Consider the following 24,422-nt stretch of genomic DNA (forward strand, 5'->3'; position numbering starts at 1 on the left):
TTCTTTCTTTCTTTCTTTCTTTCTTTCTTTCTTTCTTTCTTTCTTTCCTCCTTTCTTTCTCTCTATGTTTATGTATACATAAATATACACATATACATATATATATATACATATGTGTGTGTGTGTGTGTGTGGGTGTGTCCTTCCTTTATTGAAGGCATTAATCTGTGTGATCTCAGTCAAGAATTTTCCAGGTAATTCTCAATTTCCATCAGCAGCTCAGTTTGGCCCCATCATGTCCCCTATGCCTGGTATGCCCTGATCTCCCACTCTCTTCCTTGACAGCTTCTTTTTGTGTGTAATCATCCCCCCACCCCCATTAGATTGTAAACTCCTTGAGATCAGGGACTGTTTTTTCTTTTTCTATTTCTTATTTGTATCCCTAGTCCTTAGCGCAGTGCCTGGCACAAAGTAGGCTTTTAATAAATGTTTATTGAATTGAAAGTCTTGTGTGACTTCAAATGACTACTGGTCACACTGTGGAGTTGTCAAAGGGTGAGGCCACCAAAGAAACACTGGACTGAATCTGTATCACAAGGTTAGCTAGGGGTATAAATTTAATAGACTAATCTGCACCTTTCCCAGTCCTGAATATAGCGGGTGGGACATTTTTTCTACCCTATTTCCCTTTAAACTCTCCCTAAATGAAAGGGCAACTAGGTGGTACAATGGTTAGAGAACTGGGTTAATCAGGAAGACTTATCTTCCTGAATTCAAATCTGGCCTCAGACACTTACTAGCTATGTGACCCTGGGCAAGTCACTTAACCTTGTTTGCCTCAGTTTCCTCATCTGTGAAATGAACTGGAGAAGGAAATGGCAAACCACTCCAGTATCTTTGCCAAGAAAACTTCAAATGGGGTCATGGAGAGTAAGACACAACTGAAATGACTCAACAAGAGTAACAACAAATGAAAGGAATTGCTGCTTTCATTTTTTCTAGGTAGTTATAAATCCTCACTCAGGATGTGTCCTATCCAGAGAGTATGACAGCATCATCTCATTGGTTATCAGGAAAGAAACACATCCTAGTGGGAAAAAAGACTGGATAGGAAGTTAGATCTGCGTTTGGTCCCAGCTTAATACCTAGGTGACCTTGGGTAATTCACTGAACCACCCTGGGACTCAAATTCTTCATCTGAAATGAAGGAGATGGTGTCTAAAGCTGATCCCATGACCTGACATTTGTTGTGGACATAGCTGAAAAAAAATGGACTAAATTAGGAATTGTCAGGCAGTGTTGTTCCCTTTTTACAGATGACAGAACTAAGTCTCAGAGACTTCACTTCACTTCAAGGTCACTCAGGAGAGAAGGAAAAGCTATCAGAGATTCATAAAACTCATTATAATAATCCCTAGCTTACACCACAGGTACAATGGAAAGAGCACCAGCTCAAGAGTCAGAAGCCCTGGATTCAAATCCCACTCATGTGACCTTGCACCAGCCAATTCTTCTTCATCTAGATGTCCTCTGAGCTTCCTCTCAGCTCTAGGTCTATGCTGCTTTAGCCTGGGAATTCTTTACTAGGCAGAAGGCAAGCACCCAGGTCTTGTTATTAATAATAATTACTGGAGAGCCTCAGCCCACATAAGAAAGAGCTCAGAATTTGTATTCAGAACCCCTGGGTCGGAATATTGGCTTTGCTCCTTCTACCTTTGTGATACCTAAGCTCCCTGGGTTTGTGTTCTTACCATTAATTGAAGAGTATGGCCTAGAGAGTCACCAAGGTCCTTCTCCTACTCTGATGCCAAACCAAGGACTTTGAGTGCATAGCTGGAGAGTGCCCTTACTTGTTTGCTTGACTTTCTTTTTGTTCCCAGTTAATCTTCCACTTCAAATTGGCTTGTTGATCAAGCAATATCTCCTTGTGTCTCTCCATCTGGTTTACTGATTCACTCATCTCCATGGGCATGGGCATCATCTCTGTGAGTCAGCTGCCTGATGCATCTTCTCCTTAATGCCACATGAACCCTGCCCCAGGCAATGCATCCCACACAGACCAATTGCACAGGTCACTGCGAGAGCCAGAAAATGGAGGAGAATATTGGCCATGGCATCCAAGGTCTGATCAAGGTCTACAGCATGCGTGTGTGTGCACACATACACACACACACACACACACACACACACACACACACACCAGGAGAAACTGACTTGGGAAAGCTAACATACAGAAATAAAAAAATCACCGTGAAGATAGCCTCCCTTGTGCTGAATAAATTTCCTCTTTAAAATTGTTATTTGTTGCTATTAAAAAAAACACCAGTAATCACTGAGCACGGGTGTATCTGAAAGCTTAAAAACTGATACTGGAACTTCTCCCTTGATATTCCTGAGAGTGGGTCCCTTCTGGGAGCATCCTCTCTTCCTTCATTCTTCCTAGATCCTGTGCTGACAGAAACAACTCTAAGGATGGCATGTTTAGGGACCCTAGGTTGCTTGCCTCTTCTACCAAATAAACTGGCCAGGTCTAAAGAAGGGAACCCTAATCTCCAAACCTTGCATACTCCTCCATCGTGAATTGTGGGCATCCCAAGACATATATAAGTCATAGAGAATTAGAGAATTCACATTTATCGGTATTTTCTGATTATCTTTAAGCTCCCAATTTTCCACAAGGAATTTTTATTTTTAAACAGGTCATTTTCTGTAGAGGCAGTATGCCTTGCAGAGTTGAACACTTGGCCCCAATCCTATCTTTCCAACCTCATTATATATGACTGTATACTGTTCACTACCCATTTTCGCACTGCATAGCCCAGGATATGGGCCAGAGCCTTCTCTCGGCCCCTCACAAGTGGCTCTACCTTTCCCTTCTCAATATCCTGGCACTGACTATCCCCCATGCCTAAAATCCAATCCTCCTTCACCCTCTTTTCCTTGAAGCTGCAGCTCAAGTATCATCTTTCTCATGGAGTTCCTCCTACTCCCCCCAATGGCTGGCTAGTGACCTTGTATTAATTTTATTTATTCTGTATATATTTACATATGTACCTATCTCCTCCAAAAGGATATAAGATCTTTGGAAGTAGAAATTGTTTCTTTTCTTATTTTTTTCTTTTTTTTGTATTTATATCTCCATTTCCTAATGCAGTGCCTGGCAGATAACAAACAATATGGCTCTTAATAAATTCTTTTATAATTATTTCTAGCAAGCTGAAATTGGCCTCAGAAAGACTTGAGTTCAAATTCCACACCTGGCACTTAATAATTTTATGGCCATAAAAAATCATTTAACAAAAAAAAATTTTAAAAAATTTTTAAAAATTTAAAAAAATTTAAAAAATTAAAAATTAAAAAAATCATTTAACTTAAGACTCAGTTTCTTCTTCTGTAAAATAAGTGTAACAATGACAACTAACATTTACATAGCCCTTTAAGGTTTACAAAGCACTTTATATGTTATCTCATTTATTTCTCACAACAATACTGGGAGTAGGTACTATTATTACTCCCATTTTATTTTATTTTATTTTGTTGGCCAGGCAATGGGGTTAAGTGACTTGGCCAGGGACACACAGCTAGTAAGTGTCTGCGGTCAGATTTGAACTCAGGTCTGGATTTGACTTCAGATGTAGTACCCGTATCCACAGTTATCTCAGGATAAAAATACTTGTAATCCCAACCTAAAATGGTTATTTGAAGATTTAAACAAGACAATTGTAAAGTGCTTTGCAAACTTCAAGTTTAAAAAAAAAAATACTGTTTTGATGTTAAGACTACTCTTTCTCTTCTTCAATCACCCTCTCTCCATCCCCTTCCCCTCCCCCATCTTAGATACAGGCTTTTTAGTGCCTATCCCTTCAGTTGTCATTAGGCCAACTTATCTACTTTGACCTTGGCCAGTAACATTCTCCTCCTGAAAATCAAGAGTTAAAGGGGAGATATCTCAAGACAAAAAAAAAAACTGCTAGCATCCCTTTTACCTTCTTTTTGTACTCTGTTGCTTCTGTAAAGCAGTGGAAATCATATTGTAAGAAAGCATGGATATCTATGATAGAAATGACCTTTGGGATTCATCAATTGCCAATATTATGCTAACTTATTTCCCAAAGGGAATGTATGAGATAATGATATTTATAAAGTTAATACTCTTTATCCTCATTTAAATGCCTTGCTTATATGTAACATATCAGTTCTGCTTTATTGAAGTTACTTTGAAACTCAAGTTTATTACTGCAGTTCTTATTTCTGTTTTGGGCTAGAAAACACAGCTTTGGAAAGCCTGTGCTTTATTTCATTTTTTTTAAGTTGTCAGCCTGATGTAAAAACAGAAAAAGAGAATGACTAACGGCTTCAATATTCTTTCCAACGAAAAAGCACATCAATTCAAAAGACAGAGAAAAAGGTGTCTTAATTTAGATAATAAGTTTATAAAAGCTGTTGGAGTCAATTCTTTCATTTAACACACACATACACACACACGTACACACACACACATATACACAATGAATACTACATTCTACTCCAGCTTTTGCCTCAAAGCCCTTAGTTTAACATGCTCCATGGAAAGTCTGTTTAGGTTTAGGTTTACAAGAATATTCATTGCTGTATCTGCTGAATATGTACACCAGTATCTATTTTTAAAATTATGTGTTTGGTTTTGTCCTTTCTAGGCTATCTCATCTCTCTGAGGACACTGCTTGGAATTTGCCATCTTCAAAGAAAAACATGTCTTGGGCTCTAGTTTGTCAAATAAATAGCGTATTTCTGTGGAGGTCAATTAACCTGGACTCTGGATTGGGGGACAGCTGAGGGCAGGTTCGTGTGCCTTCCTTTACTGGATTCTCTCACTAGATGGCAGAAAAGTACAAGAAATATTCTTGTGATCGCATCAGGGAGAATACCCAAGAATGATTCCAGTCTCCTAGTCCTTAATGCCAGACAGAAACCACCTGAGAGAAGTTAACTTTAGGAAAAGTTGGTAGAGTTCAAAACGCCCATTTTTCTGTTCAGCTAACATTAACTCACTTCCTTCAAGACACATGTACTATCTTCTATAAGAAGGCTTTCTTAATCCTCTACATCTAACCTTTCTCCTCTCCTCTCTCTCTCTGTCTTGCTCTCTCTTCTTTCCCCCTTTTCTCAATCACAAAGAATCCCTGCTTTCATTCCAGACTCATCTCAAACACCACCTTCTGCAAAAAGCCTTTCCCATTACCTCCAAACTCCCTCCTCGCTATCAAGTATATTTTCTTCCAAGTTTACCTTTCAATTACTCTGTATATACCTATTTTTCTACATCTTCCTAACAAGAATGTATGTTCTTTGAGGAAAAAAAAATTGCTTTTTCATTTTTTTTGTGTACCCAATAATCTTCCCAGTGCCTGGTACATAACTGTTTAATAAATACTTGTATGATAAATGCTTAATAAATAAAAATAAATATTTGTTTAATAAAAACTTGTTAATAAATACTGTTTAACAAATAAATAAATACTTGTAATTGACTAAAATTCAATTTTTTATTGTATCGCCTAGAGAAATGGGAACTTAGCTCAAGGAAATGAGACCAACATATATTGAATAATCTTGTTTCATACTTTTTGAAGGACTAGCTGTGATTTCTACTTTTTATCCCCTTCAAGTCCTAGCTAAAACCTTACCTTCTGTGCCTAATCCACCTTGGAGTCATCAAGTCAAATCTGGCCTCAGAGACTTACTGAACAAGAGTAGGGGCCATGTGAATGGAGAAGAGGGGGCATATCCTTGAAATGTTGTGGAGAAAGAAATGATGAGATTCAGCAACTGCTTAAATATGGACTTCTATAAGATGCTTTGAATGATTCCCTTAGTGCTTTTTCTCTGTTGATTATCTCCAGTTTACCCTGTGTAGACTTTGTACACAGGCGTTTATATGTTGTCTCCACCATTAGACTGTGAACTCTTTGAGAGCTATAAATATCTTGTCCTGTGTCTAATTTTCTTCTTTCTCTACACTCTCTCTTGATGGCCTCACCAGCTCCCACAATTTAAATCATTATTTCTATAAAGAAGATTCCAGGTCTATATACCCAACCACAATGTCTCCTAAGCTCTAGTCCCACATCACCAATGGCATATTGGATATTTTTCCATAAGCATCTCAAACTTAACAAGTCCAAAACAGAACTTATTTTGTAACTAAATAAATGCTTTTTCCTAATATCCTTCTTTTTTGTCAAGGACACCCCCATCTTTTCAGTCATCCAAGTTTGGAAATCTGTCATCCCCAACCATCACAGTCCCTCCCTCCCCCATAGACAGGTATGAAGTTCTATCCATTCTGTCTCCAACATTTCTTGCATCTCTGTTCACATGCCACTTTTTTAAGGCCTGCCTTATTTCTCTAGGCCTACTGCTTCCTACTTGGTATCCTTACCTCAAGTTTTCCCACTCTTCAATAAATCTTTCACACAGATGCCAACCTGATATTCCTAAAGCACAGATCTAGACATACCAACCTCCTGCTCAAGAACTCTCTATTTCTTCTAAGAGAAAACAGAAGCCACTCTGTTTAGAACTAAGCCAGCCTATCTTTCCGAAGGTATTACATATTACTTCTCTTCATGTACTCTATCCTTTGACAAAACTGACCTACTTGCCCTTCTTTCTCCCATCTTCATGACCTTACAGAAGACATCTTCTATTCCTAGCATATACTTTCTCCTGATTACCCCTTGTGAATCTCTAGCTTCCTTCAAGGCTCAGCTGAAGCAAAACAGATCTCTCTTAATCTCTCCAGTTGTGAGGGACCCATTACCATCCCTTACCATTAAACACCTACTACGTGTCAGACATTGTGCTAGCATTGGAAATACAAAGATAAAAACTAAACAGCCTCAATCCTCAAACAATTTACATAATTCTAGGGTAGGATTCAGGTAGGCAGAGGTGAGTGATGGGGTCCTTCCAAATGGTAAGTAGAGTGAGGACAAAGTCAAAGGGGTAGGAATGGCATGACTATGAATTTCAGTGGTCTAGGACTGACAAGAATGGTCTCTCCAATCCATTTTAGAAATAGAGAAGTTCTGTGTTGAGTGGATTGAAAAAATAATCTGAAATTCTCCTTAATTATTGCACTGTTTGTTTAACCTCCCTCTAGAAAATAGGTTTTCCTTATTCTGGAGGAACATCTTTGTTGTATTTTTGTTTTGTGTTGTTTTGTTTTAACATGTTCATAGAATATGGAGAAAATCTCAAATTGTTGAGAAACAGGAGAATACAGTTTTTCATGCCTTTTTCCTTTATTTTTGGCACCTTGTCAAATATTACAACTTTCACCAGTTCATCACAGGATTCTAGATTTGAAGCCTGAAGGAATGTTAGAGACATTATTCTCCAATCTCCATATTTTACAGATGAGGAAACCAAAACCTAGACAGGAAAAGTGACTTGTATTAAGTTAGCCACAAAGTAAACCATAAGACATGAATCTGAACTCAGGTCTTCTGATTCCCTATCTACTATTCTTTTCCCTATACCAAAGCTGCCTCCAGGACCTAGATTTTGTTGGTTGGGATGGGGGAGGGGGAGGGAGAGAGAACCATTAAATTCTCTTTTTGAAGATAATGCCATTGTAAAAATATACCCATTGGCATTGACTTAAATTCAGCAGCGGGCTCTTAATAATATCCCAGATGAAGTACAATCACATGGAAAGGTTCTGATATCTATGAAACCCTACCACTGATACATTACCAGAAGAGATTCATTTGGGGATGTTATTAAAATTCAGCCTGTAACACAAGCATGGAAGTCAATGAGGATTTAAGATCTGTGTTAGCAGTGTATAGCACTTCGTTTAAAGGGTCTCTTAGAAAGCAATAGCAAAAGAATACAATTGGAAGCCTCTTAGGGCAAAATCATTTCTTCATTGACTAGGTTCAGCCTGCTCAGTGCTGGAATAGCAATCAGCACACTGCAATATATCCAAACTTTCCACATTCTACTTCCTGAGGACTGCTTCCTTCTAAGTCCTATCATGGGAGCCAAGCTCAATAATGACTTCATTTCTCTTGCCTTTGCACAGCAATTCAGCCTTCCAATTCTATTCTCAAGATATACTGTCCCATCACTTGGTCTGAAATAAGTAGAAGCCATGAGTAGAGACTAGATACCCAAGGCTGGTATTAATTCAGCATGGGCATGGAAGAAAAGTATCGATTTTTATCTGTTTGGCTATCTTTGTGGAACAGGTTTTGAAGGCTGGAAGGGTAGACTGGTAAGGACAGAAAAGTTTTGTAGTTTGGTAGGGTCTAGAGATTGGTCTTTGAGGAGGTTGCATTAATCTTTTGCCAAATTAAAAAGCAATAGCTTCAGACACTTTGTTTCATGGGAGCAACAAAATTATTGGGGGGGGGGAGGCGCTGCATTTTATAAATTGACCAATAGATGGAAGGAAATTAGATATGGCAGGGAATGGGACGGATTTTATCTAACTGGCCCTAAGTGTTTAATGTATTTAGTTTCTTTTTCTCCTATTTTTATTTTATGACAAATCCATTTTATAGTCAAAACTTGATTTTCAACAGAAAGGCATCAATGTCACCTCATCGATAACTCATTCTCGGGCTCCTTTCTGATCCCTCATCCTCATCATTCATTCAGATAAGAACATATTTGCACTGTTTACACAGCCATAGTGAAATACTATACCATATATATATATATATATATATGGTATATATAGTGAAATATATACCATAACCATCATTTTACTTTTTTTGTTTTTGTATTATTCCTTAGAAGTTTTTTTCCCAAAATTTCTAGATCTTCCTAATATTTTGGTATATTTTTTGTGATAGCATCCCTTGTACAACGATATGTCACAGCTTAATTATCCATTCCCCAGCCATGGGAAATTAGGTTGCCTACAGGGTCTTAGCTAGTACACACAGTGATTCTATAAACATCTCTGCACAAATAATTCTTTTTTTCTTTTAATTACTTCTTTGAAAGTATGTTTGTACAGTGGGAATGCTGGGTCACAGGACATTGGTTTCATGGCTCTTGTCACATAATACCAGAGTTCTTTCCACAAGGATTACCTTGATTTATAATTCTACCAGCAAGACATGAATATTCATCAGTGGTGTCAAGCTCAGACAGAAACAAGGGCCACAATGCTGTACAAAAGGATCCCCTGCAGCAGTGCATTGGCTTAGAAAACCACGCATTAACATGATGTTCTATTGTATTTTTATATATTCTGGTAGTTTTCTCATCTGTAAAATGGGACAATGACAGCACCCCCCCCCCACACACACACACACAGGGTTGTTGTAAGGGTCTAATGAGATAATCATTGTAAAGGATAGGTCCTTTACACAGAGTCTGGCACATAGAAGGCATTGTATAAGTGTTAGCTTTTTTTATAATTTCTCAATTACTTTTCACTCTGGCACAGGCAGCACTTAGTAGCTTTGTGGCAGCTTTTAGGGCTGTATGTTTGACACCTCTGGAGTACATGTTTCACCACAACCTAATCAACATTCATTTTTGTAATTTCAATTTATTTTTTGCCAAATTAATGAGCATGAAGTGGAATGACAGTGATTTTAATTTGCGTCTCTTTCATTCTTAATGACACTGATTTTCTTTTCAAGATTGTATCTATTGTTCATGCTTTTACTTTTGTGAATTCTTCATCTAGACACTCAGAAAGAGCAATGAACTTAAAATCAAGAGAAGGCCTGGGGTTGAATGACCCCAATATCTACTAAGTGAGTGAATTTTGTTGTTGTTCTTGTTGTTGACTCATTTCAGTCGTGTCCAACTGTTTGTGACCTCATTTGGGGTTTTCTTGGCAAAGATACCAGAGTGGTTTCCTTCTCTGGCTCATTTTACAGATGAGAAACTGAGGCTTAAGTTTTACGGATGAGAAACTGAGGGTTAAATGAATTGCCCAAGATTACAGAGCTAGCAAGCATCTGAGGATGAATTTGAACTCAGTTCCAGGGCTACTGCTCTATCCACCAGGCCACCTAGCTGCCCAGGCAGCTGAGTAAATATGGATGGACAAATCACAACCTCCTGGGGCACCAGTTTCCTCATCTGTAAAATGATATTATCCATTTCATCAGACTGTTTCGAGGAACACATTTTGTAAACCCCAAGTTGCTCTATGAAACATGGTTTCATAGAATAGATCTGGCCACGGAGCAAAAAAGACCTCAATTTAAGTCTGTCTCTGACCCAAATCATTTGTGTGACCTATTGAATATGCTAAATTGCAGAGAATGGGCTGCTCCATACTGGCAGGAGTCCCTCACAAGGAGCTCCAACTCTGTCAAAAAAAAGAAGTGCTATAGAAAGAGGAGTCATTATTAGTCCATTTAGAGACGAGAGCTGTATTCAAAAGAGGCAGAGAAGGCTCATTAGGCACTGAAAGATACCTCTATGTGCCATCCAGCTCTGTCGCTGTCCAAAATGCTTTTGAATGTTCCTCTATCATTGCTGTCATTAGCATCATTTCTGAGGCCGTCCTCACTAGGCTAAAGGGACAGAGGAGAAGAGTTTTCTTTTCTCTCTTTATAAAATACCATCAGTCCCAATCTGAGGCCTTACTCTTCCTACATTAGTGGCTTTACAGCATGGGCTAGTCCAAAGAGTGCAGGAGGGTCTCAAATTGAACAATTATTAACCATGTGACCCAAGTCACTTAACCAGTCTCTGAGTTCTTAGTATCCACATCTGTAAAATGGTAATAATAATACTGTTACGCATGCCTCACAAGGTTGTTGTGAAGATAAAATCAATCAGTCAAACAATATGGATTTATTAAGCCCTTGTTATGTGTCAGGCACTCAGTGTTAGGCACTGAGGATACAGATAAAAGTAAAAGTCACCACTCTCAAGCTTATACTCTAACAAACAATAATCTATGTAAAAATCTTTGCCGTGAAGCCAGGTGGATCAGTGGATAGAGCACTAGGCTTGGAATCAGGAAGACTCATCTTCATGAGTTCAAATCCTTCCTCAGAAACTTACTAGCTATGTGACCCTGGGCAAGTCACTTAATCCTGTTTGCCTCAGTTTCCTCATCTATAAAATAAGCTGGAGAAGGAAATGGCAAACCACTCCAGTATCTTTGCCAAGAAAATCCCAATTTGGGTCATGGAAAGCGGGACACGACTGAAAAATGGCTTAACGATAACAACAAAAATCTATGCAAACCTATGTCCTTCTAAAAAGGTCAGTTTGCTGTTGTTGTTACTTGGAAAATTTTGCTCCCTGTTACAAGACTATTTGAATACCTAAAGGGCATGAACAAGATTACCTCTTAAAGCCCATTCCAGTTGTGTGCTATGGAACTTTGAAAATAATCATAATTGCTCTTCCAGTCAAACATGGAATTTATATTTAATACTACACATGGTAAAGCCACAGATACCTCATGCCTTAAGAGAGTTTGAAAGAAGGCTAACTTCTTATCTTCACTATGCCTTTAATATCACATGTTCTAATTTAGAAAGATAATCCCCTTATCCCTAGAGTGGGCATGCATGCACACAAACACCCATACACATACACACACACACACACACACACACACACACACACACACGTTTGCTCCTCTCACGATCCAGCTCACAACAAATCATTCAGCTCTAAAACAGCCCTGCAGGGGGAGCCAAAGACTACTCCTTTAAAATCAACGAGGTCAACCTGGTTTCCGTGGAGGGTCTGAATTACACAGGGCTTGAGACTCAGGCAGGAGAGATGTCTGGACCACAGCAATTAGAGCTGGAAGAGGTCTCCTTGTTTAACGCTTCAGCCTTGCTCTGTGGCCTGGACCTAATGAGCTTCAAGAATTCCTCAATTCAAATGGGGGAGACAACTTCCCGTTTGATATAATGTGATTTTTTTTCCCCCAACCCTCCCTTCAATCAAGCCATTCATCATGCAAATCACTCGGGACCGAAACCTGAATGAAATTTGCTTTTGCCTGAAATAAAACAGGGAAATAAGGAAGTTACTCAGAATTGACGTTAACCACAATGACACAACATCTTTATGTTCCAGGACCCGCTTACAAGATGGCTTTGGTCAACAGGGATAAACTTGGGAAGGCTAGTTCTTCCTACATAGGAAGAATCAGGTGTTAATTACCGAGCCTGGCTCTAAAACCCTCCATAATAATAGCTTATAATAACAGCAATAGAAGATATTTCTATAACCCTTTCAAAGTTTAAAATGCTTTATAGATCTCATCCCATTTAATCTTCCTAATGGCCCTATTTCCAAAGGTAGTACAAGGAAATATTTTTCAACCCATTTTACAGATGAGGATACTAAGATCAGTTCATTGTCCCACAGTTAGTAAGTGTTAGAGGAAAGATTCAAGTCCATATCTCCTCCCTCTAAGGGCAGAGTTTCACTAAAGTTCATTCTCAACATTTTCTTAATGCTCATTCTCAAGCCTGGTCAAACTAGCCTCTACCCTCTCCCCACTCCCTTCATGCTCAGTCCTATATCTCTTGCTTCAGTCGTGTTGTTCCCCTCTGTTGGAATGGCCTCCTCTCCTGCTTCTGGCCATCCAAATCCTACCCCTCCTTCAATGTCCATCTAAAGTTCTATTTCCACCATGAATCACACAATAAGAGATTTAGACCTGGAGATCATCTAGTCCAACTCCTTCATTTTACAGAGGAGTAAACTGAGGCACAGAAAAGTTAAATAATTTGCTCAAAGTGCCACAGGTAGTAAGAAGCAGAACTGGGAATTTGCATGCAGGTCCTCTGAGGCCAAATCCAGCACCATTCCAATGTACCATGGTGTTTTTTTTTTTTCCTGGCTACCCTGCTTCTCACTGATCTATCCCTTCTTTTTACTCCTACAATATTTACAACAGTATTCTACATACATTTTCACATATAATATTTTGACTGGTGTTTGACTAAATATATTTTGACTATGTGCTGTTGCTTGCTATTTGCTCTGGGCTGGCCTTGGCTCCCCAATTGGACGGTAAACTTTGAGGTCAGGAATGCTATCTTCCATTTCTCCATACATCTCCAAACACATAACAGGAGTTCAATAAACACTTGTTGATTGATTGGTTGCTTGACTGATTGAAAAGAAAACAATGACTTCCTCCCTCCACCTCTGGCTATGCAAAATGCCCTTGAATAAAAAAACAAAACCAGCCTTGACATTTCCAGAGGAGATAAAAATTCACTTCATGATTCCAGGAAGAGTTAGACCAGGAATTTGTCCATGACAGCATATTATTAGGCCCTTCATAAACACAGAAATCTATCATTTAAAGTTACTTTTATTTTGGTAAATTGGAGATAAAGATGACATTTAAAAATATTTCTTTCCTGTGCACTCAAGGAGGTTGGAGTCAATTCCTCCCAATCTCTTTGGTGCCAACATTGGACTCTCTTCGATCCTATCCAGCACCAGCACCACAAAATATTGAACATGAAAATAGAAACAGAGGCTAGAAATTTTGGTGAAATGAATTATAATAGGTAATTCTCTATGCTCCAACAGAGAAAGTTAAAAAGTGGGTCAGATTAGTGTCTCCACATTGTGGGCAATGTGGTAATGAATTTATGCTTGTTCATAAATATATCTTTCTATACATACCTGCTTATGGTTCTTATGAGTGCTCTGTCTGCCCTAAGGAGTTCCAAGGGAATTTGGAACAGTCCTGATCTACTTCCTTATAAGTTCTCTGAGCATGGCAGCTATGTCTACTCCATTAGACTGGAAGTACATGAAGGCAGGGCTCGTGTTTCCCTCATCAGGTCAGAACAGAGACAGTTAATTACATCAGCTGTTAAGTCCTAGAGGTGCCCAAGGAGGAAATCTCAACTCTCCCTTTCTCAGTGAGGAGTGTTGAAGAGGATATTGGACCTGTGGCTGGGAAGACTTGGGTTCATAGCCCATCTCTAATACTTATCAGCAGTGTCAGCTTCCTTATCAGAAAATGAAGCTAATAATATTGTAGTACACATCTCACAGGATTATTGTAAGGCTTAAATGAGGTAATGTACACAAAGTACTTTCATCATATTTGTCAGCTACTGTTGTTATTATTTTCCTATCACCTTCCCCAGCTCCATGATATGAAGGGATGGTATGTGAACATTTGGAATGGGAGGCAGTGATTATCAAGAACCCACATGACTTCACAGAGCAGGCCAAACCAAACTAACTTCATTGTACTTCAAGCAGGAGTATTAAACTTATAGATGAGGGGAATGCAATAGACACAGTCAGCCTGGATTTCAACAAGGTATTTGACAAAAGGGCTTCTGCTGTTCTTGGGGATAGGAGGGAGAACACATTCTTGTAGAGAAGCTTCTGGATGTCTGATTTTCTAATCCTCCACCTGCAAAGATCATAGACTTTTTTTAAGCCTCAGTGGAAGTTTTCTTAGGATTATTGTTGTGGAGCTAGAAAGGATACTGAGTGTTCTATAGTCCACAGCTCTGCCTCTCTAAGGCCAAGTGATAGTACCACAGATTTAAAGTTGCAAGGGTCCTCAGAGACCTAAAATAACCCCCTCACCTTAGAGATGAGGAAACTGGAGCCTAGGGAGGTCAAGACTTGCACACAGGTTATAAATAATAAAGTTGGAAGTGGCAAAATAGGTGGCTCAGTGGATAGAATACTCAGCCTGGGATCAAGAAGACCTGAGTTCAAATTTGACCTCAGACACTTACCAGCTATTTGACCTGGGTAAGTCACCTAACCTCTGTTTGCTTCACTTTTTCTCAACTGTAAAATGAAGAGAATAGAAGCACCTGCCTCCAAGGGTTGTTGTGAGGATCAAATGAGATATTTGTAAAGTGCTTAGCATAGTGCCTGGCACATAGTAGGTACCATATTAGCTTATTACCTTCCTTTCCCCAAAATGACTGAAGAGCATTGCCTAATGAATTAATGCAAACTTGGCGGGAAGTCTGCAATGAAATGATCCAGAATTTGTCCTTGATCACATATTATTTGACATTTTTATTAATTATTTGAATTAAGACTAATAAACCTTGTGTTATTACGATTAATTCAAGTCATCAAATGTTAAAAAGTCAGAAATCAGTATTATTAGTGTTAATCTAAGTTGCTAAATGCCAAAAAGTGCCATAAGGTTAGTATCTAATGTGCAGATGACTATGAGAAATATCTGAGGGAAACTGAGAGCAGTGAGAAGACTAGAAAACACGGCACATGGGAATCCATTGAATGAAGTAGAGACATTTAGCCTGGAGAAGAGGAAACTTAAGGGAGGCATGTTAACAATCTCTAAGCATTTGAAGGGTTCTCATGCAGAACATAGATTAAACTTAATTAGACTCTGCCCCATAAGGCAAAAATAGGAGTCATGGGGAGAAATTGGAATAGCTACGTGGCACAGTGGAAAGAGCATATTGGACCTGGAGTCAAGAATACATGAATTCAAATCCAGCCTCAGATACTTATTAGCGGGGTGACTCTGGGTAAGGTACTTAAATCTCTATGAGCCTCAGTTTCCTCATTTGTAAAAATGAGTAAAATAATAGCACCTATCTCCCAAGGTTGATGTGAGGATCAAATATGACAATAATTGTAAAGCACTTAGCATAATGCCTGGCACATAGTAAACACTACATAAATGTTAGTTGTTGTTATTATTATTATTACAATATAAGAAAAATTAGGAATAAAACAGAACCAAGTCTCAGGAAGTTGTGGGTTCCCCATAAATGAAGGTCCACAAGTAAATCAGGATTGTTATAGAGGGGATCCTTGCTTCAGGCATAAGTTACACTAGATGCCGCCTAAGTCCCTTCCCACTCTGAGATCCTGAAATTTTGTGAAAATGTTGTTGATAGATTCATTCAATGCAAAGATGCCCCTCATCTTTAAAAAGGGGGGGGAGGGGCTTTGAGGGAATAAGGTCATGACTGCCCCAGGCTAGATGGCAAAACATGAGAGTGGATCGAATTTGTAGACTCCTTTCTTTATGTCTCCAACATGCTTTTCCTGAGTAATACAAGCACAGCCCTAGCAGCAGTATAAGGAGCAAGGAGTGTGACAGAATATCATACTGTGTCCTAAAAGAGGATCTCTCAACCTCCCGCCCTGTCCACTGGGAGGCTCTGTAGGACTGAGGAGATGTGGAGAGCAGTCGGAAGACAAAGTCGTCAGCAGCAAAGCCTACTTCTTTCAGGCTCAAAGGGAGAAGGGAAAAGTTGCCCTTGGGTTTGTATCATTCTCTCATGTGAGAGAGGTATATGCTAGCTTGAATTTAGATTTCCTCATTCTATACTCAGTGCTGGTCATTACTTAAGGAGTGTTTCTGAGCTCAGAGAATGTGGCAGCCCTGTAGGGGATGGCCCATTCTAAGGGATTATTTTTTCATTTTATTACTATGCTATTTTTCACTTGGAATGAGATTACTTAGTTTATCTCTAGCTGGGGAGACAAGCACACCAGTGCCAGCTATAAACTTCTGAAGGATGCCGGGTTCCCTGTGTAATGGGAGAATCCAGGTGTTAAATTAATGATGAGCTATGCCCCTATAGGAAGGTAGGTCTGGGTGTTTCATTACCAAAGTTCTGAAATCACCTCACTAAAAGGCAATTTCCTTGTACCGCAGTCCCACAATATGAACCTCAAAGATGATTCAATAGCATTCATTCATTCAATGAGAATTTATTTATTCAGGGCCTGGTACATACTAGGGAGTAGGGATGCAGAGACAGAAAGGAAATGATGCCTGTCTTCCAAGGGCTTGCATTTTACTAGAAGGGAGAAGGGAAAAACATGTTCATATACACTGAGAAGTTGCTACAGATATATACACACACGTATACACACATATACACAAAGTAAATCAATGAATTGGGGACGGGGAAGTTAACCACTGAGTATTTCAGTAGAGGCCTCCTGTTGTAGGTGGTGCTTGAGTTGGGTCTCAGATGGAACTAGGGATTGATTTCAAAGGCAGGAGATGAGGAGGAAGAGCATGCCAGGAAGCAGTTTGTGTGAGGCAGAGAAATGGAGAAAAGAATGTTCTGTATGGGTCATAGCAAAGAAGCCACTTTGGCCAGGACCTAGAGGGCTAGGGAAGACGAATGTGAACTAAGTCTAAAAAAAGATCTTGGAGCCAGATCCTGAGATGGTGTTTAATCTCAGAATGGAGGACCCACTAGAGCCAAGGAATAAGATGTTGAACTTTAGAAATGTGACTTTAGCAGCTGTGTGGAAAATGAACTGGAGAGGAGAGAGCCTAGAAGTGGGGGGAACCAATTATGAAGAAAAGGCAACGTTGTTCTTCAGTTGCTTTGGTCATGTCTGCCCCTTTGTGACCCTATTTGGGTTTTTCTTGGTAGAGATACTGGAGTGATTTGTCATTTCCTTCTCCAGCTCATTCAATGGATGAGGAAACTGAGGCAAATGGAATTAAGTGACTTGCCCAGGGTCACACAGCTAGTAAGTATATGAGGCAACATTTGAACTTCACAAAGATGATTCTTCCTGACTCCAGGCCTGCCCCTCTATTCACTGTGTCACCTTGCTACCCCATAATGCCACAGAGATGTGATGTGGGCTGAACTATAAAAGCGACCACATGAGGAAAGGATTAGATGCAAAAGATGCAGTAGAACAATAATCATAATCATAATCCTAATCATAATAAATACACTTTAAGGTTTATAAAGAATTTAACAAATACTATCTCACTTTATCTTCACAATAACTGGAGGATAGGTGCTATTATTCTCCTTATCTTACAGATAAGAAAACTGAGGCAGATAGGAGTTAAGTGACTTGCCCAAAGTCATTCAGCTAGTAAGTATCTGAGTCTGAATTTGAACTTGTCAACTTGACTCCAGGTCCAAGGCTCTATCCACCTTGCACGTAGCCGCCTAGAAGAGACAGGACACGGTAACTGATTGTCTGGGGTAGGTGAGTAGTGGTACAAGGGTAAGGCAGGGAATAAGGAAGACTAAAAAGTCAGTGACACCTCAGTTGTATACCTAGGTGATGTTGTTAACGGAAATAGCAAAGGGTTTGGGGAAAGGATAATGAGTTCCTTTGGGGGCATGTAAATTCGAGATGCCTATGGGATTATCCTGTTAGAAACGTTTTATAGGCAATTCATGATTAGTGTTGGAGGTTAGGGAAAAGATTAGGCTGGGTGTATATATACCCAGGAATAATTTGCTTAGAGGGTACAAAGGAAGGGAATAAACATTATTAGGCACTTAATACGTGCTAGGCACTTTACAAATATGATGTAATCTGATCTCATTTAGAGATAAGACTAGGACTGGAAACATAGATCTAGAAGTCATTTGCTTAGAAATGTTGGTTCTTTGTAATAACAAGGCTCTCTTCTGAAATGTTCACAAACCATCCCTTTAATATAGGGCTGGTTACCCATGGAAACTGAGCAAATTTTCAAAATGGTAGAGTAAGAGTAAGACAGAAAATGTTCCAGGACAGAGTCCTGGAATACATCCACACACAGAGGGCCAATCTGGGTGATGATCGAGGCTAGTAAAGCTTATCAAGGCTGCTGGGAAGATCAAATGAGGTAGCATATGTGGATGTCTTTTCTGTACTGTAGAGTGCTATACTAAGCAAGATATCGCTAAAGGTTCAATGACAAGGCTGATAGATGATGAAAAATCCTGGAATCTTCTCAGAGAATTAGGATATTTGTTCTCAATATTTTATGTGCTAGACTTAAAGGCAAACTTCAAATTGTCCATAAATAATCTCCCAAGTTCTTCATTTCAGCTGCCCAGATCTCACTCTTCACCAGGACTAAAAGACAGTACTACTCCCCACCTACTCACTTTAGAGAGAGCTCTGATCACTCAGTGCAGAACAGACAACATAGAAACAAGATGGAGCTGGCAATCCAGAAAGTCGTGGCAGTTTGAACCCAAATACTCCACCAGAGCCTATGTCAGCAGTTTAACAAACTGAGAAGAAGCAGAGGGAAAATTTTTCTCCTCCATGTGTTGTTCAAAGGTGAATTGGACATTAAACTTCTGAGGGAAGTAACATGGCAGGGTAGAAAGAGATAGAAACTTGGGGTCACAGAATCTCAGTTAAATCCTGGCTCTTACGTCACTTAAACCTTAAATGAATCATGCAGCCTCTCTTGGCCTCAATTTCCCTATCTGTAAAATGAGACAGTTGGATGAGAAGACCTCTAAGGTTCCTTCTAGCTCGAAATCTATGATTTTTCTGGAGCTATGACTGAGTGCCTGGCAAGGAGAAGGTCATGGGTTCACAAATGCTCAGCTGCCATTTTACAGAAGATGAAACTGAGGCCCAGAGAAGTGATAGGATTTGCAAGTACATGCAAGTGGTGAACAAGAGAGGCAAGATCTGAACCTGGCTCCTCTGACTCAAGGCCAGCATCTTTCATTATATCATACTGTCTGAAAGTCTCTATTTCTTTTTTAAAATGTTATTTATTTTATTTTGAACTTATGAAATGGAACAATCATTTTCATACCATAGTAGAATAAAAAAAGATGATTGCCCATGAAACTGCAAATCCATTACGTACAACTTTTTGTTCCTTTTAAATAAATAATAAAGTTATAATGTAACTGTTTTTTTCTTTTTTCTTCCTTCCAGAGAAAGAACTGATAAATAGAAATATGTATAGAATGATTTTACATACATATATACATATACACACATATACATATACACATACACATAAATACACACATGCATGCATATATATACATATACACACGTGTGTGTATACACACATATATATTTGTGTTGAATGGTAGCCATCTCTCTCTTTTTAAATGACCCACATATGGACACCCCTCCAAAATGCTTGAAGTAGGAAGAGTCTGTCTTTGCCATCATCATTATTGCTTCTGTATGCTTTTGCTCCCTCTGTGGCCCTCTTCGCTCCACCCAAGTTCCCAGCACTCTCAGGCTCTGCTCCCACCCCTCTTCTGTCTCAAAACTGGTTTTCAAGAAGAGACGATACACTCAAGATAAATTTAAAATGGCAGAGAACTACTGCATTACCTTTTTCAGGAGTATTTCTATTTTAACATAGAACATGGAAAATGTTTGGCTTATAGTATGTCATAACAATGATGATGATAATCGTAATGGCTGGCTTTGATAGTGTGCTTTTAGATCCACAAAGCACTTTGCATCATTATTTAATTTTATCTGCACAACAAACATAAGAAGTAGGTTTTATGATTATCCCTGTCCTGAGATAAGTTAAGTGGCTTGCTTAGGGTCATACAGGCAGGAATTGAGCACAGGTCTTCCTGATGACAAGCCCAGCACTCTGTTCGTTATATTGCTTAGCTGCCTATTAAAGAATGCCATCACTAATTGCAGGCTTCCTTCAAGTCCCGGTTAAAATCACCCCTTTTACCACAAACCTTTCTCCATCCACCTTAATTCTAGTGCTTTCTCTGTTGATTATCTCCAATTTTATCCTGATACATAGTATTTGTACACATTTGCTTTCATATTCTCTCCCCAGTAGCCTGTGAGCTCCTTGAGGACAGGCCTGTCTTTCACCTTTCTTTGTACTCCCAGTGCTGAGCAGAGTGCCTGGCACAAAGGAGGCACTTACTCTATGATTATTGACTGACTGAGGCAAAAAGCTTGGTCAGGAAGCAGTACCTGGAAAGACAAGGGATCATTTCTCTGGTGCTCTCCCTCCTCTTCTGCACCTCCAGGTTTCCCTGGTTTCCTTTATGACCCAACTAAAATCTTACCTTCCACTGGAAGCCATTCCCAATCCCTCTTAATCCTAGAGTCTCCCCTCTCTTAATTTCTCCCTGTTTCTCCTATATATAGATGGTTTGTACATGTTTGCTTATTGGCTCCCCCATGAGATTGTAAGCTCATTGAAAGAAGGGACTGTCTTTTGACTCTTTTTGTATCCCCAGTGCTTAGCAAAGTGCCTGGTACAAGGTACGGGCTTAATATAAGTTTATTGACTGATTACCATCATTCAGGATCATACTCCTGTCTCAAGATGTACCTGACACACAGTAGACACTTAATAAATATTTATTGACTAGCTGATGCCCCTGAAAATGGACAAACACAAAGCTGTCTCTGGGTCTGTGGGTCTCTGTCCAGCTCTAATTGGGCAAAGATCCCCTTAGTTCTCTGTCTTCACCAACAACCCGGTACTCTTACCTGAATACAAAATGGCCCATCAATTAGGGTTGGAGTTGGACTTTCATGGGGAATTATTCCTATCAGACTCCAGGGCTCAAAAGACAAAACCATTCAGTTCAACATCCAAAATGGGTCTGGCTGTGGATCAAGCATTTCCAAAAAGGCAACCTACCTTTTTCTTCTCTGCTCAAGGCTAAGAGCACTAGTTTGGATACCAATGACGTGAGGGAAAAAGCAAGGAAGTACTTACCAAGCCAACTTCTGTTTAAATACACTGACACAAACACAGGAGGGACTGTGAAGAAATCTACTACTGAATTCACTTCCAGCCAAAACCACAGCTTATCGTTGGCTGCAATAAACTGGGGGGAAAGAATGGAGAGAAAAAGAAAACACATGAGAGGCATCGGAGCTGGTGTTAATCTCCACTGCCATTTCCAAAGGGCACACTTGGGGAATTTACAGAAGTGGCAGTTAAACATTGGGTTCATCTTGCCTCTAAGACACAGTCTTCTGTATGAGCTCTGTGCCAGTTCAGCCCATGGAGAGGGACCAGGCCATATATGGTATTTGTCTATGACTACTGAGAGTATCGTGGGCTAACTTGATTGCCCAACATCAGAGAGGCTTAGGGTCACAGCTCTACCATCTGAGCACCCAACATCAAATCCCCTGAATTTCTAATTTAAATAAATGTATATAGCCCCACAGGCATACACATATACCAAACTCTTCTCAAAACCATTCTTTGAACTAGATCTGGACTTTCAATAGTATAAACAACTTGCATTGGGGGCATACAATGGCAAATGTTTAACAACCCTCTGACTCAGAAAAAAATGTATGCATAACATACTTTTAAGTTTAATATGCATGATTAATATTTTCTCCATCACTTTCTTAAGTTGAGACCATATGCAGAACAATAATTCAAGCCCTGATTTGTAGTGTTTGCTACTTTCAGAGGTGTAAACGCTCCCACTGAAAATTTAACAATCAGCTCTCGTGGTCCCAACATACCCCTGCCCCTAGAACTGTTCTGTATCTTGGAGTCTTGGAGAGTCACCTGGGAGCACTGAGTGGTAAGGTGACTTGTCCAATGTCACACAGCTAATTCATATTAGAAGTGGGACTTGAATCTAGGTCTTCCTGACTCGAAGGTCAGCTGTCTATCCACTGTCACTTTTCATACTGTCTCTTGGAATTATATCTTGTTTATGTCTTATTCATAAGAGGAGGTGTGGGGGCAGAACATCTACAAAACAATATGCTTCCACCATGGAGCTACCAGCTGTTAATGCTGGGTATTTAAAGTCTGCTGGGACAGTATGGCACATTAGATAGGGAGTGGGTCTCAGAGTCAGGAAGCCCAGCGTTCAAGTCCTGCTGTTATAATATAGTGACTGGGGAGCTGTGAGTAAGGCATTTAGCTTCTCAGGTTCCCAGGCAGCTTGCAGAACAGATCTAGATATACGTAGATAAAGGAAATGTCCACAACAGGAATTTCCAATACTTAGGTCAGGTTAATTTTTTTAAGTAAGAAAGAGAGAGGACAGAAGGAAGGACGGGAGAGAAAGAAAGAAAGGAAGGAAAGAAGGATATGAGAGAAGAATCCAGGCTAGAATTGACCTCCATTTCCAAAGAGCACACTTGGAGTCTGAGGAAATGGCAATGAAACAATGGGGTCATCTTGCAGAGCAGATGCAGATCTCCTCTGCTAAAGGAATTTCCACATGGAAAGTTTCGAATACCTATGACATCACAGATTCTGTCAAATAAAAAAAAAAGTCTCTTAACATGGTGGGTCTAGGTTAAGTACCCAAGCTAGCCCCCATGTTTTCACAGTGGAAAGAGCAATGGATTTGGAGGCAGAGGACATGAATTAAATTCTTATCTCTCACCCATACTACCTATGTGACCTTGAGCATGTCACTTACCCTAGACAGCCAGGTGGATAGAGTGTTGGGCCTGAAGTCAGGAAGACCTGAGTTCAAATCCTAGAAACTTACTATCTGTGTGACCCTCGGCAAGTCACTTAACCTCTGTCTACTTCAGTTTCCTCATCTGTAAATGAGGATAATAATAGGTGCTTCCCACAGGTATTGTGAGTACCTATATTTGTAAAGTGCTTAGCACAGTGCCTGGGACATACTATATAAATGTTTATTGTTTATTATTGTTACTATTCTTCACTGTGTCACCTAGCTGCCTCACCCTAACTTTAATTCTGTTTCTAATCCCAGCAGCTACCATTTTTGTTGTTACTGTTTACTTATTCAGTCGTGTCCAACTCTACATGACCCCATGGAGTGGGTTTCTTGGCAAAGATACTGGAGTGGTTTGCCATTTCCTTCTCTAGCTTGTTCTCGTTTTAGAAATGAGGGACTGAGGCAAAGAGGAGTTAAGTGACTTGCCCAGGATCACACAGCTAGGAAGTGTCTGAGGTTGGATTTGAACTCAAGTTTTCCTGACTCCAGGCCCAATGCTCTATGCACTGCACCATCTAGCTGCCCCTGTGGTTAGCACAGTGTCCAGCACATAGTAGGTGCTTAACCAATGCTTGTTGACTAACTGGCTAAAAATAAAGGAGAATTTTTTTTCCTTTCAAATATTTGTTGGGAACAGCTTTATATGAATGATCAGGAAACAGATAAGCAAATAGTAGAGATACAACCAGTTTAACAGATAACCTCTTTGGACCTTCAATACTTCAGTGAAGAAACATTCAGATGGCAGAGGGTCCTCTCGGAGACTAGAGATTAGAATGCAGAGAAACCTTAGCTGTATATCTTGGACTTCCTGCCCAAGAGGATAGAAGCTGGGGCTGATGTCACCACTGCCACTCCCAACCCACCCCCCCCCAATCCCTCCCCACCCACTCAGGCACACAAGCTTCCCAGATTCTGCCCATCCCAAGAGTAAGCATCATCCTCTTGGCACTTACCCGCAGGCCAAAGTAGAGAAGGAAGAACACGTTGAAAGCCATGTCGATCTGTAATGTGAAATCTTTGTAGAAATTCTGACAGGATTCTATCGGGCTATTAGACAAGGAGAAGAAAATGCAAGAGGTAAGTAAAAGGTGTTGGGGCTCCAGTTCTCTAAAATGTGGGGTTCAGGAGAAAGGGAAGGGAACAAAACAAGTGTTAGACATTTGGTCTTTCAACCTCTTAGGAAATACAAGCAAGCATTGCCAATGAGTCTGTCCATTCAACCATTCAGTGTCTTTGCTCTTTCCCCCCCATTGTCTATTTATTGGTTGGTTGTGATTCATTTTAATCATTCAAAGGTTGAGCTAAAAATCTA

General features: G+C 39.8%; 1 protein-coding gene across 5 annotated transcripts in view; it reads right to left on the reverse strand.

The window, feature by feature from the left end:
• The window catches only part of KCNMA1 (potassium calcium-activated channel subfamily M alpha 1), a 907,067-nt gene that overhangs the window by 316,107 nt on the left and 566,538 nt on the right, over window positions 1-24,422 (reverse strand). For all 5 annotated transcript variants that reach the window (XM_027858884.1, XM_027858875.1, XM_027858865.1 and 2 more), the window contains exons 4-5: window positions 24,064-24,157; window positions 21,370-21,481 (exon numbers count right to left, since the gene is read on the reverse strand). In XM_027858884.1, coding sequence (XP_027714685.1) covers window positions 21,370-21,481; window positions 24,064-24,157 — 206 coding nt within the window. The remainder of the gene's footprint in view (window positions 1-21,369; window positions 21,482-24,063; window positions 24,158-24,422) is intronic.

The sequence above is a fragment of the Vombatus ursinus genome, unplaced genomic scaffold (assembly GCF_900497805.2).
Source record: "Vombatus ursinus unplaced genomic scaffold, bare-nosed wombat genome assembly UNPS02000749.1, whole genome shotgun sequence".
NCBI classification, from domain to species: Eukaryota; Metazoa; Chordata; class Mammalia; order Diprotodontia; family Vombatidae; genus Vombatus; species Vombatus ursinus.